General features: G+C 34.7%; 1 protein-coding gene across 1 annotated transcript; it reads right to left on the bottom strand.

The window, feature by feature from the left end:
- Positions 1-12,238: 12,238 nt before the first annotated feature.
- LOC128679813 (uncharacterized) lies at positions 12,239-13,747 on the bottom strand. Its single transcript, XM_053762270.1, has one exon. The coding sequence runs from the start codon at positions 13,745-13,747 to the stop codon at positions 12,239-12,241; it is 1,509 nt and encodes a 502-aa protein (XP_053618245.1).
- Between the last annotated feature and the right edge of the window lie 3,860 nt (positions 13,748-17,607).

Genomic DNA, 17,607 nt, shown 5'->3' with positions numbered 1-17,607 from the left:
CCTAGTAGTGTAGCTATGTCAACAAATTTTAATTTAGAATTATTAAATTCATATGTCATTTTTAACGCAGTTTTTTGTGAAGGAACACACAGACATACGAAAGTACTTTTGGTTAAGCTGAAACGGAACTCCGTCATTTTCAAAAATTTCCAAAAAATGGCTAGTACTTTTGGTCAAGCTGAAACGGAACTCCGTCATTTTCAAAAATTTCCAAAAAAATGGCTCGACAATCGATTTTCATATGTTTTTCGAACCTGCTCCCAAAATTTCACGGGAATCGGTTGTGAAATGCGACCTCTAGAGGAGAACACACAGACATACGAAAGCACTTTTGGCCAAGCTGAAACGGAGACCTCGCTCGCTTTGCTCACTCGGTCAATTCTTGCTTTGTTTAATATTTTCATTAGGTATAATTATTATATTTAGTTAGATATTTCTATTGGATTTAGTTGAAGTTACTGTTACATTAATTACATAAATAAAAACTGGAGTAAAAACTTTTTTGACCTCGGATCATTAATTATATCTATTCCAAATTTTAACAAAATCGGTTATTGATGAAATCGTAACAGACAAAGACTTTCGCATTCATTTAGAACTTAGAGATACGTATCATTTAATTTATGAAAAACAACGAACAATATTCACATTTTACACCTATTAACTTTATTTCTATTCCCTTAATGCTTTGTGGTATATTCACGTTTCAAAATTCCATACTTTGTAGTGCCATTTGCAACGTGAACTTTTATGAGTTTATTGTTTTGTGTGGTTTTGAGTTTTGATTAATGATTTTTTGGGAGATTCGTAGGTTTAAGTGGAATGCAACATATGAATATTACATTTTTATGATTGTACTAGCTACATTTGCTTATACGTACTTATGTATATATGTAACACTAACATTGTATGCACATGTATTTATTTATTTATTTATTGAATAATAGATAGGCTTTTGCAGCTGATGCCCCTATACTAGGCTAGGCGTTTAAAGTTTTAACACCGGTATAAGACTAATGCGCTGATTGGACGCGCACTACGCGCCGCGCAGCTCCTCGTGAATCTGTCATAAAGTCACTTCGCAGATATTAATTTACTGATAACTTTATTTTATTAATCCACCAACAAATCAATCAATAAATAAACCATTTATTTAATTGTGGATCACAGGTTTATAATATAAATATGGTACATTAAGAAGATCTATATGTCCTACCACTAGTCTAGTGAACATTCAAAAAGAACTGTAATTAGATTATTGCCAAATTCAAATTCAAATCATTTATTCAGAAATTCTTTCTGAATAAATGAGATTTCTGAAATTATTCCTTCAGAGGCACTTTTTCACGTCAATTTTTATATTTATAGTTATTTCTCACAAGCTACAAACTACTGGCATTTCGGAACGACCACTGCTGATAAGAAATGCCGAAAGAAACTCATTTGAACAGTGTTGGTCCCTATCATGCCAGATCGGCTTACCATTATTGTTTCTTACAATGTTTTTTTCTCATGTATAAAAGTACATAATGTACATAGTCAAAAGGTAATCAAAACAGATTATGATTGTGATCCGAGTGCTGATTATAATATATATCGATGTGAAACACAATTAACTTACACGAAAATAAGTGAGTTACGATATTTAAGTAGGGCCCTCAGTCCTCGTAGCGTGATCTGAGGGCCAACCTGCATCTCAAAAGTTATACGTGCTTTAAAGTGTATCGCACGCCCTATCTAAATCTACGTGTTTTATGGTGTGAACTAGCATATTCTCCTCTAAGCTTAGATTCATATTTGCCTTTTGTTTATATACAATACATATCTCCCAATATATTATCTTTAAGCAACTCATTGCAATTAATTGTCTCTCAGTTTGTTTTTCTTTTAAATACTTATTTGTTCTTTGTATCTTGTATATCTTTTTTTCACTTTTCAATTGTATTTTATTTTACTGTACTTTTGATATGCACATGGAAATCTATTACTGGCCTTACTTTTAGTTATATATAACATAAGTACATATAAGAATTGTATCGCTGTTAGTTTTCTAAATCATCATCATGGGGCGCCAGCTTCGAATTGAAGTTTGGAGGTCAGCACACGGAAACCCTCGCGGCTTTGGGCCGCTATTTTCAGTTGGTTGTATCTAAGTCCGATCCAATCCTTTATGTCATCAGACAGACCACTTTCGTCGAGGGCGGCCAGGAGATCTTTTGCCAGGGATTTTGCCTTCAAGAATCAGTCTTAATCAGTTATTTTTATTAGTAAATTAAATTATTTTTTATTAGTTAATTAAATTAATTTTATTAGTTAATTAAATTAATTTTATTAGTTAATTTATTTAATTTTATTAGTTAATTAATTTATTTAAATGAAGTTAATTATTTTAACTCGATTTAATCAGTTTTCTAAATAAATAAATTTAGCCCTCACATTGACATGCAGTTGTCTTAACCTAAAATATAGTCTCTGGATGCGAGCAGCCGATTGCATAATAAATATCAACTTGTTGCACTTTGTATGCGCGTGGAATTTCTGTTGCAATTTCCAGGACGCACTGCGCACTGTCGCGGAATAAACAGTATGTACGTGCTGCAAATTAATTGTATTGTATTGTATTGTATGATATAATAAATGTTTACGACAATTTTTGTACAATTGTTGTCTAGCATTTAAAGTGAACTGTGGAGTTGAAAACCAATACCTTATAAATGAAATCAAATTAATAGAAATTTGAACTTTCACAGGCACTTTTCGACGTCATTTTCGAAATTAAATAAGACTAGCTTTTGCCCGCGGCTTCGCCCGCGTGAATTTCATAGTAAAATCTCGGATCTAAGAAAAATTATGAAGAGTATGTTTATCAATTTTCAATTTTTTTTAAATTGTATTTTGTTCCATATAATCTTTCACCCCCCCTTTTGAAGGGGTTGAGGGTTACTTTTCAGAAAAATCTGAAACACTTTAGGTACGTGTTTCAGATTTTTTGGTGTCGAAATTCGCACGGGAGTGAAGTCAAACGCAAGTTTTTTTTTTTTTTTAATCTTTGACTTAGATACTAGATTAACAATTGATTAACATTAACTACTAATAGCATTGCCACATCTATTGGGTTAATATAATCTAATTCTGTGGTTAAACTAGTGACACAGAGCAACGGGAAACCCAGTTGGAATGATATTAAACTCTTACATTTGATAGTTTGTCGGAGGAAATTAAACCGCATCTAAGCGTGCGACTGTTTACTGCGACGCCGTCATACAGCGTGTGATATGAACACGCTGGTACAAGTCAGAAGATTACAAAATATAGTATTAATTACTAAAGGTTTTAAATGGATTTGTTACACATGTCACACTTGCTTTTTAACTTACTTTTGAAAATAATAATGAGATGAAAAAAATTCTAGAATTTCCGCTCGATTCCAGAATTTTTCATTCATTCATTCATCGCATTTATTATATGAGAAATATAACTATTAGTTTAGATTGTAGTTGTAGTCTTCAAAAGGCAAAAATATTTTTTTGTATGTATGTTTGCATGTATGTATGTATATATGTATATTTGTAACGTGATAACATTCGAACCGTTGGTCTGATTTTGATGAAATTTAAAAGGTATGTAGGATCTGTCAATATAATTTTTAAATTCGTGGTTCATTCAAATCGGCTCAGTCGTTTTTGAAATATTCACAATTTTGTAAAAACTTATCAAAATGTGTTCGTGGCGAACAACTACTTTAGTTGTTACATAATTATATTTTTTCAACTAAGTACATATTCTACAAAATATAACGAAGTATTTTATATATATATATATATATATATATATATATATATATATATATATATATATATATATATATATATATATATATATATATATATATATATATATATATATATATATACGATTGATACCGGAGTGTACTGATATTTTTCTATGAAATTCACGCGGGTGAAGCCGCGGGCAAAAGCTAGTGTTTTAATAAAACATATGTACAGGTAGCGAAGATACATTGCAACATTGTATCAAAAATTGAAAGAAATTAAAATTACCAACAGTGATTATTAATTTAGTGTATATTCAATTCTTAAATATTAAATAAATATATTAGGACAAATCACACACAGATTGAGCTAGCCCCAAAGTAAGTTCGAGACGTGTGTGTTTGTGTGTTGTGGATACTAACTCAACAATACTATATTTTATAATAAATACATAATATAGACAAACATCCAAGACCCGGGCCAATCAGAAAAATATCATTTTCGTTTCACCATGATCCGACCGAGGATCGAACCCGGGACCTCTCGGTTCAGTGGCAAAAACTTTACCACTGCGCCACCGAGGTCGCCAAATTTTGTTTACAAATTAGACATTCACAGGCACTTTTTCACGTCAAATTTAATATTATACAGTAATTTATCAGAAAGCTACATATCCCTGGCATGGCGACCGCTGCTGAGAAGAAATGCCGAAAGAAATTAATTCAAACAGTGTTGGTCCCTATCATGCCAGAATGACTTAACATTATTGTTTCTTATATTTATATAATTTTATACAAAAAAAAAATATCACATGGATTCTGTGTAAAATAATATTTCGAATTGAATTCAATGGCCTCGTTCCATTTGCTCGGTATACTCGGGTTCTTGGTCGATAGAGTGACTAATCGAGTCATTGTGTCGCCGCCGCCCGACAAAATGGTTTGCTACCCCTGTACAGTCAACTGCACATCACATATTAACGTGCAATTGACTGTACTTACATTTTTTCTTTTCATTTTTTCTCCCTATCACCTATTTAATTTGATGTGTTGATTTTCCTTTTATTGTAGGTGCTGTAGCTAGCTCGTACAGGTGTGTTGCTAGCTCGTAGAGGAGTGTAGCTAGCTCGTAGAGGTGTGTTGCTAGCTCGTAGAGGTGTGTTGCTAGCTCGTAGAGGAGTGTAGCTAGCTCGTAGAGGTGTGTTGCTAGCTCGTAGAGGTGTGTAGCTAGCTCGTAGAGGAGTGTAGCTAGCTCGTAGAGGTGTGTTGCTAGCTCGTAGAGGTGTGTAGCTAGCTCGTAGAGGTGTGTAGCTAGCTCGTAGAGGTGTGTAGCTAGCTCGTAGAGGTGTGTAGCTAGCTCGTAGAGGAGTGTAGCTAGCTCGTAGAGGTGTGTAGCTAGCTCGTAGAGGTGTGTAGCTAGCTCGTAGAGGTGTGTAGCTAGCTCGTAGAGGTGTGTAGCTAGCTCGTAGAGGTGTGTAGCTAGCTCGTAGAGGTGTGTAGCTAGCTCGTAGAGGTGTGTAGCTAGCTCGTAGAGGTGTGTAGCTAGCTCGTAGAGGAGTGTAGCTAGCTCGTAGAGGTGTGTAGCTAGCTCGTAGAGGTGTGTAGCAGTTACAATAACTTTTATTAAGATAAGTTGGTACATATGAATCTATGTCGTACGCGAGTCGTGGAGGTGTTCAAACCTTCCATAAAGTTATAATTATGTTACATCGTTTCTCATTGTATTCTTACAAAATATCGGATGAGTTATTGTGCAATAATACAACACGTATCAATATACGTGTTGTATTATTGCACAATAACTCATAAACATAATAAATATACAATCCAAAAACAATTTTTTGGATTGTATATTTATTATGTTTGGACCACACGAAATTTGCGCTGTGGATAGTAAACCTTATCTCTCTTTATTATGAAGTGGAAACATCATTTCAGTCTTTGAGAAAAATGGCCAACTTTATATAACATAATATGTTGAGTTATTATTTACTAGGTTCGCCTCGAGGTTCCTCACGAGATAACTAGAGTAGACTAAGTTTAAGTTTTTTTATATATATATCAATAAGTGATATATATCATCCTAAATTGAATAAAGAATTTTGAATTTGAATTTGAAAAAAAATCCACCACACATAACCTAGGCTTCAAACTACAAATGTGTCAAATTTTGTAATATAATATTTACTATATTACAATGGAGTTACAAATATCCATCCACAAGTACGGTCAACAGCACATCGAGTTACCCCGCATGAACCTCTATGGCGCGGTAATAGAGGCGAGTTTGCAATGAATTTGGGTAGGTTGGTGTGCTGTTTACTGTACAAACAGAATTTATATATTGGTTAAAATGGCATAAGAAATGAAAATACAACTAATTGCTAGTCGAATATTAATTATGGAAAAGTTGTCATGAAAATAGTTTTACTTTTTTATGAAATAATGTCGATTATTTCATTTTAAATTCTTCTATTTTCGAATGTGTTACATATAACTTTTACAACAACTGACATAGTGTACTGTACTGTGGTAATATACTGTCAACCAGTGTGCATATTTCCTCACGAAGTTTTCCTTCAACAGAAAACTAATAAAATAAAATTACACATTGGTATAAAAAACAATTCGAACTTGTAACCTTTCGATCACAGGCGAAGGGTGTTAACCACTAGTTCACTACCGATACAATTTCATAACACAAATTTCTTTGTAAAAAAATCGAATTATTTACACGTGAGCTTGTGTCTTTTCTCGTTTCTTTTTCAAATTAAGGTACTGTCAAAACAAATTCATTACAAACTCGTCCCTATTGCCACGTTATAAAGATCCGTGCAGGGTAACTTGACACGCGGTCGACTGTACGTACCTACGTAGGATTTTTACTTGCAACAAAGTTTATACAAGCAAACGAGAACAAGATAAAATCCTTTGCGTTTGTAAAAACAAAATTCGCAAAGAAAAAAAAATAGCTAAAGTTAATTTTTCGCAACGTTGCAACAAATTTAACACGCCCAGTCTGGACGCTTTTATGAAAATTCCAGAACATTCTAGAAATGAACTGGAAAATTCGCGCGATAGAGAATACAAAGTTTATTTTTAGAAATTAGTTGAACTGGTATATGCATAGACAAGTATCTTCGCAAATAACATCATATGTGGAGTTGGTTTTTGGATAGGGTTGAACATGTTAATTATACGTCTTGTTTTATATTACATTCTCACGAGGAATTAAAGAAAAACGATTTTTCGACGAACTACATTTATTGCCATGTAATTAAAAGTAAAAAAAGACAGTCTATCAAAAAAGATAAAGTTGGCTGGTAAAACTGGGTGTTTGTCAAAAATCAAAATCAAAATCAAATCATTTATTCAAAAATTAGGCCTTCACAGGCACTTTTCCACGTCATATTCTAAATTAAATGATGTTTACCAAAGCTATAAACTACTGGCATTTCGGAACGACCACTGCTGAGAAGAAATGCCGAAAGAAACTCATTCAAACAGTGTTGGTCCCTATTATGCCAGAAGGGCTTACCATTTTTTAAATATAAATTTATGTATAATTTTTTATCAGTAATATAACACGTAAGTACGCAATGAAGTACATGGTCAAAAGGTATACTGAAACATATTATGATTGTGATCAAGTGCTGCAAGGAAAATATATATACTCCATTATTTTGTCAACCAATTATGATCATTCTATTTGGTATAGCAATAGATACTTTTGTTTATTAATTACTTGAAGGCTTTGAGATTTTTTACATTTTATTGTTACGGGTTGTCTTTTTAGACTCCATTCTAATATTCACAATGATCTTAAATTACAAAGCAGTCTAAATTAACCAAAATCCACATGAAAAACAAATGTCATAAAAAATATATTTTTAATTTAGAGGCAGCCCTACTAAGGTCAACAAACGGGGCAGCACCTGCCCTCAATGCCTTTAAACTCAAATTTATGTAAAGACCCCTGTACATTGTACAATATTGTCGCAATATTGTTTATTTGAATTTCAAAGGACTTTAGTCTTAGAAATGGCGACTGTGTTTGCAGTTACTTCGTACTTTATAGTTATGTTCAATGTAGGAACTAGTTAGGTTATTTCTAAGTTTGGATATTGCAGATGCGAATCATTGGACTGCAATGAAAGAATAGAAAATTGAATTACTGTGAAAATTTGGTGACCCGGTCGAAGTTTTGGGATATAAACATCTTCTTAGTCATATTTCTCATAGCTATGATATGTAACGAATGTTAACGAGTAAAATTCGAACCTGTAACTTTAAAGTTCACTGGTTTGCACGTTTTACCCACTTGACCGCAACCATTACGCCAGACAAAAGCCTTATTATATCCGATTCCAGGATATCCTAAACACACATAATACACATAAAGGTTGAGGCGTGATTTAGTAAAAACATTTAATTCAAACAGACAGCAGCAATTTAATATTAATATTTTTGAATTTTTCACAAATATAAATTTTGACACATTTGATGTCCGCCTTTGATACATCGCGCTCCGTTGAGTCATAAGTTTCGACCTTCTTTTTTATTGTTAAATTTATTTTACTATAATATTTCCTAAAGTTTCTAGTTTGGGAAATCTTGATCATAATTTTCTTTACTACCTATTGAATAAAACAAAGCCGTAAGTTCCCTTCCATCCAGCAAACTACCCCAAAGATACAGACAGACATGCAGTCTAGGTGTCGACAGTTGCCGGTTGAAAAAAATGAATAAATTTTATTTGTATTTCCTTGTTTTCAAAATCATAACATACAAGAATACAGCTAGTGCGGGTAAACGGGAAAATTTTGCGCAGCTTTACAACGTCGATTGAGCGGATATGGACAGGATTGACATTATATAAGACTAGCAGAGCACCGGGGCTTCGCTCGCGTACTGTAATAACACACTATTAGAGTAATAATTATATATTTACTAATAAAAAAATGAGGATACACTTGGACAACGTCACAATTGAATAGAAGAGAATAATTTTAATTTTGTAAAGGTGTCCTCGGAAGACCAGCGTTGTGGTTATCACCGCAACATTACGCTGAGAGGGAGCCTTTTTGGTATACACAAATACGCCCAAATTGTGAAATCCTGTATATAAATACTTAAGTTTGTGATATCAAATAAAATATTTTTCTTTCTTTCTTTCTTTCTTTCTTTCTTTCTTTCTTTCTTTCTTTCAAGAGAAAAAGATAAAGCACGATAACAGATACCTTTTTTGTATATGTATCTTTCAACACGTACTAAAATAAACCATATAAAATGTTATACCCAAACCTTCCTCAGGAACCACACTATCTATAGTGAGAACCCTATGAAAATACGTCACGTAGTTTTTGAATTTATCGCGTTCATACATACCAGACTTCCTTTTCGGAATATGTAAGGATAAAAATATATTTATCCTGATACAAGCTTAAGCGCGCCCTTGTACAGGGAACAGTTATTTTTCCGGGACGAAAGGTTTTGTCCTTCTCCATACTTCAAACTACATGTATGCAAAATTTCAAGAATATTGGTTGAGCAGATAGAGCGTGAAGAGGTAACTAACAAACTTACTTTCCCATTTATAATATTAGTTATTATTTTTGACACTAAGCTTGCTACCAGTGTGCAAGCGTCTTTACATAAATATTTGCTTATTAATATCTCATAATAGTCTCATTTAGTTCTCAAATAGCCGATTAGATTTCCTAAACGTGGGTTAAAATTCAATTTCAGAACTTTAAAACGCGAAATTTAAACTCAAATTGACCTGAGTCTGGACTTGTCGTCTGAGGCTTGCAGTTCGGATTAGCAATCGCATTCATGACTGTGACGCCCCTAAACCCGATCTTTCTCTCATCTCCAGATCTACATCTACACCGTGAAGCTCAAGGTCAATGAAAACTAATTCTTAAAATGTTAAAGAATAAGATGTGATTTTACAACCGGTCTGTCTGATGTCAACCCGACATGGGTATTGTTTCCTATCAGCTGTCTGCGCTATGAGATTTTACCGAACCGAAGCCGAGCGGAGCTGCTAGTATTTCACAATAAGCCCGCAATACATGAATCCTGAAAACATAATGCTCCTTTTTTGAAGTAGTAGTCTAAAAACTCGCTTCTATTACAATAAATGCGAAACAATATTATGTCAAGCTCATTATAAAGAATTATGACTTCCGAGAAATCATTCCTTTGAGGAAAAACCTTTGGACTATAAATGAATATCGATATCTGTATTCAACGATCTTATTAGCATAACTTTTAGTCCATTTTCCTGTAACGAATGTAAACTGAATCGAACACTGAAATATATGAATCTTTAAGTTTATTTCATTGGAAACTGTATTAATAAATATCTTAGAAGAGACATTCGATAATATTCCATTTTTACTTAAGTTTTGATCGAAGTTATTCAGTACTGACGGCTCATCACCCCGGCTTCGCTCGTGTAAAACCGTAATAAAAAAGTAGCCTATAGCCTCCAGAAGGTTTCATCTATCTCTGGGCCAAATTTCATGAAAATCAGCCCAGTAGTTTTTGAAATTATTCGTTACAAACAAAAAACAAAAATATTAATCTTTTCTCATTTGAATATTTTTGTGAAAGAAAGAAAAGAAGTGCCAATAGAAAGATGAAAAATAAAATTGACTTCGACCATAAATAACCATAAATTTATAAATACAAACACAGACAGAAGAAAAGTTATTGGTATTTCAATAACAATATTTTTGCAATTAAAGTACAATTCAAAAGATGAGACAGATTATATTATTTTTCCGCTTACCACGGGCTTCACGGCGTCACAGCCCATAAACATAAATATAAATGGTTCTCAGAGCGTTTCGCCGCGCTGTCTATACGATCCGTCAATTATCTTGAGGAAGGAATCATTTCCGAAATCAATCAATAAAATATAAATAAATAAACCTTTATTCAAATAACTTATGGCTAATTAATATAGTACATTAAATAAAGAAAAAGTATATTAAATAATGATGCCTGAGCTAGGATCATAAACTAACCTGTGTTTCTGGCCAAAGGTATACCGAGCCTGGGTGATCTGAATCAAAGCCAAAACTCCCGGAACGTAGACATTTATTAACAATGCATCTTTACACATAGGTATATAGCAAAAACGAAACCATGTCGAGTTCTAATTTCGAACAACGCCATCTAGACTGAACAAACTAAATTAAAATATTACATAACTATACGGTTAAGATTAAACATATCGCCCACCAAGGACCATCGGTCCTTAATAAACTGAAAAAACATCTAAAATAGCTTTACAAACTGAATTGTTACTCACATCAAATTAGCATGCAAAAGAATCATCGGTATATAAGCAAACAGAATGTAAATGATCGTTAACAAACAATATAAAACATATCAGTGGACTGTAAACACTGTGGAGCACTTGGCATAAAAATTAAACTATTTCATGTTAACGTTAGAAACCAATACATACATAATGTAAACAAGAACCTTTAAATAAAGAAAACATAAATATTTAATAACTAGATATGAGTAAATCCTACTCGTTATTTACAGGTAAAGGGCAAAGTTTTGAAATTGGACGTTGAATACGCGACATTTTTGTAAAATGTTACAATCCTGAGTAAATTATGCTTTCCAGTATGCACTTTTTCAACTTCGCCATAGAGACACTTTGTGGGAGGCAAGTTATCCTCGCACACTAATAAAACATCACCTGTTCTCAGTTGTAGTTTTAGATTTCCATCTATGGAAAATCAAAGGATGTTCTCTCCAATCAGGTAAGTCTGATTTCTTTATTCTATTTTCAATTTTGAATAATCCATTTCTGTGTGAATAAAAGGTTAACATAGATATTTTACTTTTACTATTAATATTTTTATTTCTCAGAAATATAGACCATTCAGAAAACCAGTGACGCTGATGAAGGAGTATACAACATGTAAGAGCTGACTGAATCTCCCTAGCAGTAAGGTAAGATAAAAATTTAGTTTCTTTTGCAGTAGAATTCTTCAAACGTAAATATTTTCTGCAATAAACAATTACTCTTATTAGTTTTCGTAAGCTACAAAATCTTTCATAAATATCTTCCATCTCTTCACAGTTTCCCACACAACCAGTATGTACTTTTATCTGGCGCTTTTCTAATTCTGTCTTGGTGCAAATAGAATGTGGTTTTACATACTGTATTGTGCTACTCTGCAACCAGCTTGGACCATTCTTCCATAACTTGTGCTCTAATAACTCTGATGGCGAAATACCTCGTGACGCGCAGTCAGCAGGATTTTCCTTAGTCTGGACGTACGACCACTGAGTAGCATCTAATGAGGTAAGTATCTCTGAAGTTCTGTTGGCGACAAACGTCTTCCAACGACTTGGATGGTCCGCCAACCAAGCCAACACTATTGTCGAATCCGTCCAGGCATGTATCTCTGACTTATCAATATTTAGAATTTCTCATAAATTCTTTAGCTCCCTTTCCATTTCCAGTTCAATTCCACCAAACAAAGCTACTCGGTTACATGTCCATTTTTGTAATTGGAATCCTCCCTTACTTAGCAATTCATTCATTTCTTTATATACTGTAAAAGCTTCTTCTTCTGTCTCAGCGCCGGTGAGAAGATCGTCCATGTAGAAATCCGTCAGAACTCTACTTGCCGCATTCGGGAAATCACGACCTTCATCCACAGCTACTTGCTGTAATGCCTTTACAGCTAAATAAGGAGCACATGAGGTGCCGAAAGTGACAGTTAAAAGACGATAGTCTTGTATAACTCCATCTTCCGATCGCCATACAATCCTCTGAAAATCTGTATGTTTTTCAGCCACTTTAATTTGCCGATACATTTTAACGATATCGGCTGTGAGACATATGGGATGAGAACGCCAACGCATGATCAAATGACGTAAATCCATTTGAAGCGTTGGACCCACCATCAACATATCATTTAACGATAATCCATTAGCGCTTCGATCGGCTGCATTAAAAACCACTCTAGTTTTAGTTGTACTTCTGTCCAACCGAACAACAGCATGATGAGGTAACCATACTTTACTTTCTATGGTCGATGACTTATCGTGAACCTTCTCCATATGCCCAAGTTCCAAATATTCTTCTATTACTTGAGAATAATTCTCTTTCATTTGACTGTTCTTATCTAATCTCTTTTCCAGACTAAACAAGCGTTTTACAGCGACTGACCTAGTATCACCGTAGTCTCTACGAGCATTTGGACGAAAAGGTAATTCTACCACATAACGACCAGTCTCATCTCTACGGGTTGTCATGTTGAAATGATTTTCGCAATCCTGTTCTTCCGCAGTCAATATACGTTTCTTTGGACTAGGTTCATCTTCAATCTCCCAAAATTTCTTGAGAAGTTCGTTATCTTCTAAATGAACATGAAAGCTCATAACAATGTTATGACATGCAGCTTGTTCTCCATCATAGCCTTCAACTTGACCCGACAACACCCATCCAAGGTGAGTATCCTGAGCAATAACCAAACCATTAGGGCTTTTAATCAACCCTTGTTTCAGGACAGCACAATACACCTCGGAGCCTAACAGAACATCGATTCTATTAGGCGAATTATACTGTGGATCAGCCAAACTAATGCGGCCAAGCTCAGTCCAAGTAGTTGGCCTGAACTTCTTTTGTGGTAACACAGTGGTCACCGTTTGAAGAACATGTGCTTTCACTTGCAACTTAAAGGTTGGATCGTAGAGCGACTGAATCTTGACCTTAACCACATATTTTGAGGTTAAGCCGCTCAGACCACCGCCTAAACCTGATATATTGCTTGCCTCAGCAATCTTATTCAGTCGTAACAACTGTACGGCTGCTTCTGATATAAAAGATGCTTGAGACCCTTGGTCAAGCAGAGCTCTTAATATCAGAGGAGAACCATTTTTGGACTCAGCCTTTACCAGGGCTGTGGCTAATAGGGTTTGAGTTGACCCCATTCCTGTCACAAAATGGCTTGCAATACTTGTGGTCTCGCTCGTCTCAGTGGACGGTTCCGGTTGACTTTGCTCAATCCCTGACTGCTCGGTAGCTACCGCAACTGTGAATGTATTGTTTCCATGAATAAGTGTGTGGTGTTTTCTTTTACATAGACGGCATCTCGTATTGCCACGGCAAGCCTTCCCTGAGTGGCCGCTGCCGAGACAATTAAAACAAAGTCCAAGATTTTTAACAATATTCTGACGACTAGATACGTCTTCACTAACAAACTTACTACACGAATAGATCTTATGCTCATCATTACAATGAGGGCAGGTTGAAGTTGAAGTAGTGTGCAGGACTTTTGGTTGTATGTGATTAAGATTTAGCTTAGGCTTGTTTTTAGTGGGCTCAACAAACTCTAACGCGCGATAACGTGACTCTATAAAGTCTTTGAACAAAAGGAAAGAAGGCAAATCCTCACCGCAATTATTAACATGGATTTCCCACTGTTTTCTAGTTTCAGCGTCCAATTTCTGACTAATTATATAAATTATAATTACATCCCAAGTGTCGACTTTAATTTCCAAATTGGTTAATTCATGAATACAATCAGTTGTCGTATCGATTAAATCTTTTAAAGCTTGAGAAGACTCATAATTCATAGGCTTTAGGTTAAACAAACGCTTAAGAATACAATTAGATAAATACCTCTTATTATCAAACCTATTTTGCAACAATTTCCAACACTTTTTATAATTATCATGCGTAATAGGAATGTGTTTGATTAACTGTTCAGCTTCTCCTCTTACTTGCGTCTTCAGATAATGTAGTCGCTGAACGTCATCGAGTGAGGAGTTGTTATGAATAAGAGACTGGAACAGATCCTTGAAGGATGACCACTCTGTGTATTTACCGGTGAAAATCGGTATAGTTATCTTCGGTAGTCTAACAATCGGACAATCCTTATTCTTATCCGTGCTCTCAGACAACGACGGCGTCGCACGTGACGTACTTGGAGACAACATTTTCAGCGCAGATTTTAACTCTGTTTTATAATTAATATACATTTCATAGCCCATATTGTAAATATCACTTTCTATATAAGTTTCAACTTCTTTCTCTTTATATGTAGCTATGATGTATTCATGCTTCTCTGAAAACTTCTCTATAATTGTTTCTAAACTTTCCAAACGCGTCGACACATACGGTTCGGTGATTCTTTCCTTCGGAGACTTTTTAAAATTAATTTTTCCTTTTTCTATCTGACTATACAAGTGTTTCATTACTTTTATAGAGCCTTCCATGGTTAAAGTATTCAATTTTATACTTCAACTATTTTTCTTCAAAAATTTTCTAAGTCCAAAATTTTAGTTTCGAAAATTTTCTAAGTGTTTAGATTTGTTTACCACCGCTATGAAATCCGGCATAGATTCCACGTCTCGTCACTTTTTCTCGAATTATTCTAAGTCCTAGAATCTACGCCTTGAAAATTTTACAAGTCCTAATTTACTTGAATTTTTTCTAAGTTCTTATCACAACACTACTAATCAAATGTACTTACAGTTTTTCTTGCATCACTTACTACTTCACTGCATTTTCACTTTGCTTCACCACTAGCGCCACTTCACACTATTTATTTACTTAGGAACTGCCAAGTGCATATTTCTTCAAAAATCGCTCCGACTCGTAGGGACCCTTGGCCAAAGGTATACCGAGCCTGGGTGATCTGAATCAAAGCCAAAACTCCCGGAACGTAGACATTTATTAACAATGCATCTTTACACATAGGTATATAGCAAAAACGAAACCATGTCGAGTTCTAATTTCGAACAACGCCATCTAGACTGAACAAACTAAATTAAAATATTACATAACTATACGGTTAAGATTAAACAGTTTCAGGCGAAACAAAATCAATAAAAAAGGGATACAAATTTACATTTACTCTTTAGTTAATCTGTACTGTGATAATATACATTTTTTTTACTTTTATAACAAAATAATTATTTTTTCAACCCTCCTTGCAGCAATGCTCTGAGAACTACACAGTTCTCAGAGCGTTTCGACCGCTGCGCCCGCGCTGTCATTACGATCCGTCAATTTTCTTGACAAATGAATAATTTCCAAAATCAATTATTTTAAAAATTGACATTACCACAGTACATATTAATTATTTTAAAGTCAGGAAAACTGATTCTCGTCTCTGAAAAAATTCGAAAAATTGCAATTTACGAATTGACTGCGCAGTTTTTCAGATCAAATATTAAATTATAGTACTAGTATTTCTCACTTAGTTACAAAAATAATTAGTGCCATTTCGGAACGACCACTTGCCATTGATATGCTGAAAGAAACTCATCTCACAGAGACATAGTATCTATGATTAGAAGAGTACCTGCTAATGAAAATACTGTGCGTCGGCGTGAGACGTAAAGAGATGAATTAATTCAGCCGAACTGGCACGGTCTCGATAGCTCAGTGGTCAAGAGCACTGTCCCGGAGAGACAGGGGCACGGGTTCAATTCCCGCGCGATTCCAGAATATTTTCATCTCATTATTATTTTCAGAAATAAGTTAAAAAGCTTGTGTGACATGTATAACAAATCCATATTTAGACATGGTATCCTGTCCTATATCTATCCTATACTCACCTAATGCCACAATAATGCGGGGGACATCACAAAACAATCTTAACATCAAAACTTAAAAAACGATGTTAAAAAATTTTCAACTCTCTTTTACAGTCCTTTTGCAACCAAAATGTCGGCTGAAGCCAATCCAGAGATACTCAAACTGTATACTGCCCTCCAGGGGGACAGATGTACGGAAAAAATAGGTCACAGGATACGACTTGGAGATTAAAAATACATTTTTTGTTTTTGAGTGGCCTCTATTAAACCATGGAGGATTGACGAAGTGTTTTGTTAAAACAAATTTTTCAAAACATCTATGTTACAGTTTTGTCTAAAATCCTACTTTTTAGTACTTGTGGTTTCTTACTCAATCATGTAAATTTTGTTGAACGGATTTCGATGAAGTTTGGTGAACGCACGGGTAGAATACTATACACAGGATACTTTTGTACATACATATAAACAAATAAATATATTGCGACAAGTCACACAGATTGAGCTAGACCCAAAGTAAGTTAGAGACTTGTGTTATGGGATACTAACTCAACGATACTATATTTTATAACAAGTATATAGATGAACATCCAAGACCCGGGCCAATCAGAAAAAGATCATTTTCCATCGTGACCCGACCAGGGATCGAACCCGGGACCTCTCGGTTCGGAGGCAAGCACTATACCACTGCGCCACCGATGTCAACAAATTTAACATATACAAGGCACTTCGCTCCTGTAGAATTATCAATACTCTACCTACTAGCATAATCAATAAATAAAATTAATACATACGTTTGACATTAGCAGTGGACTGATACAGGCTGTTGCTGATGTTTGACATTTCATTTAGTAACTAGCGGCCCGTCCCGGCTTCGCTTGTGTAAAAACAATAAATAATACACCTGAACTCCAGGAAGGAATCACTATTGGTGAAAATTGCGTGAAATACTTTCTGACTTTGTCGAGCACAGACAAAAACGGCAGAGGATTTGATTTTATAATATATAGGCATATTTATATATTATCATCGATCACGATCGAAGCTTTTGGATTTTATGACATTACTAACATGAAAAGTATGTAACGTTGTTTTTCCAGGTTCAATTCGACCCTGATACAAAATATTATCCCAATCCATCCACCTGTCATGTCATACGTTTCGTGTGTTCATATCAAACTTTAGTAGATCTAGTAGACAGATTTGACGACCTCGGTGGCGCAGTGGTAAAGTGCTTGCCTCTGAATCGA

The sequence above is a fragment of the Plodia interpunctella genome, chromosome 22 (assembly GCF_027563975.2).
Source record: "Plodia interpunctella isolate USDA-ARS_2022_Savannah chromosome 22, ilPloInte3.2, whole genome shotgun sequence".
NCBI lineage: Eukaryota > Metazoa > Arthropoda > Insecta > Lepidoptera > Pyralidae > Plodia > Plodia interpunctella.
The sequence above is the reverse complement of the archived record's forward strand: the minus strand, read 5'-3'. Positions and strand labels throughout refer to the sequence as shown.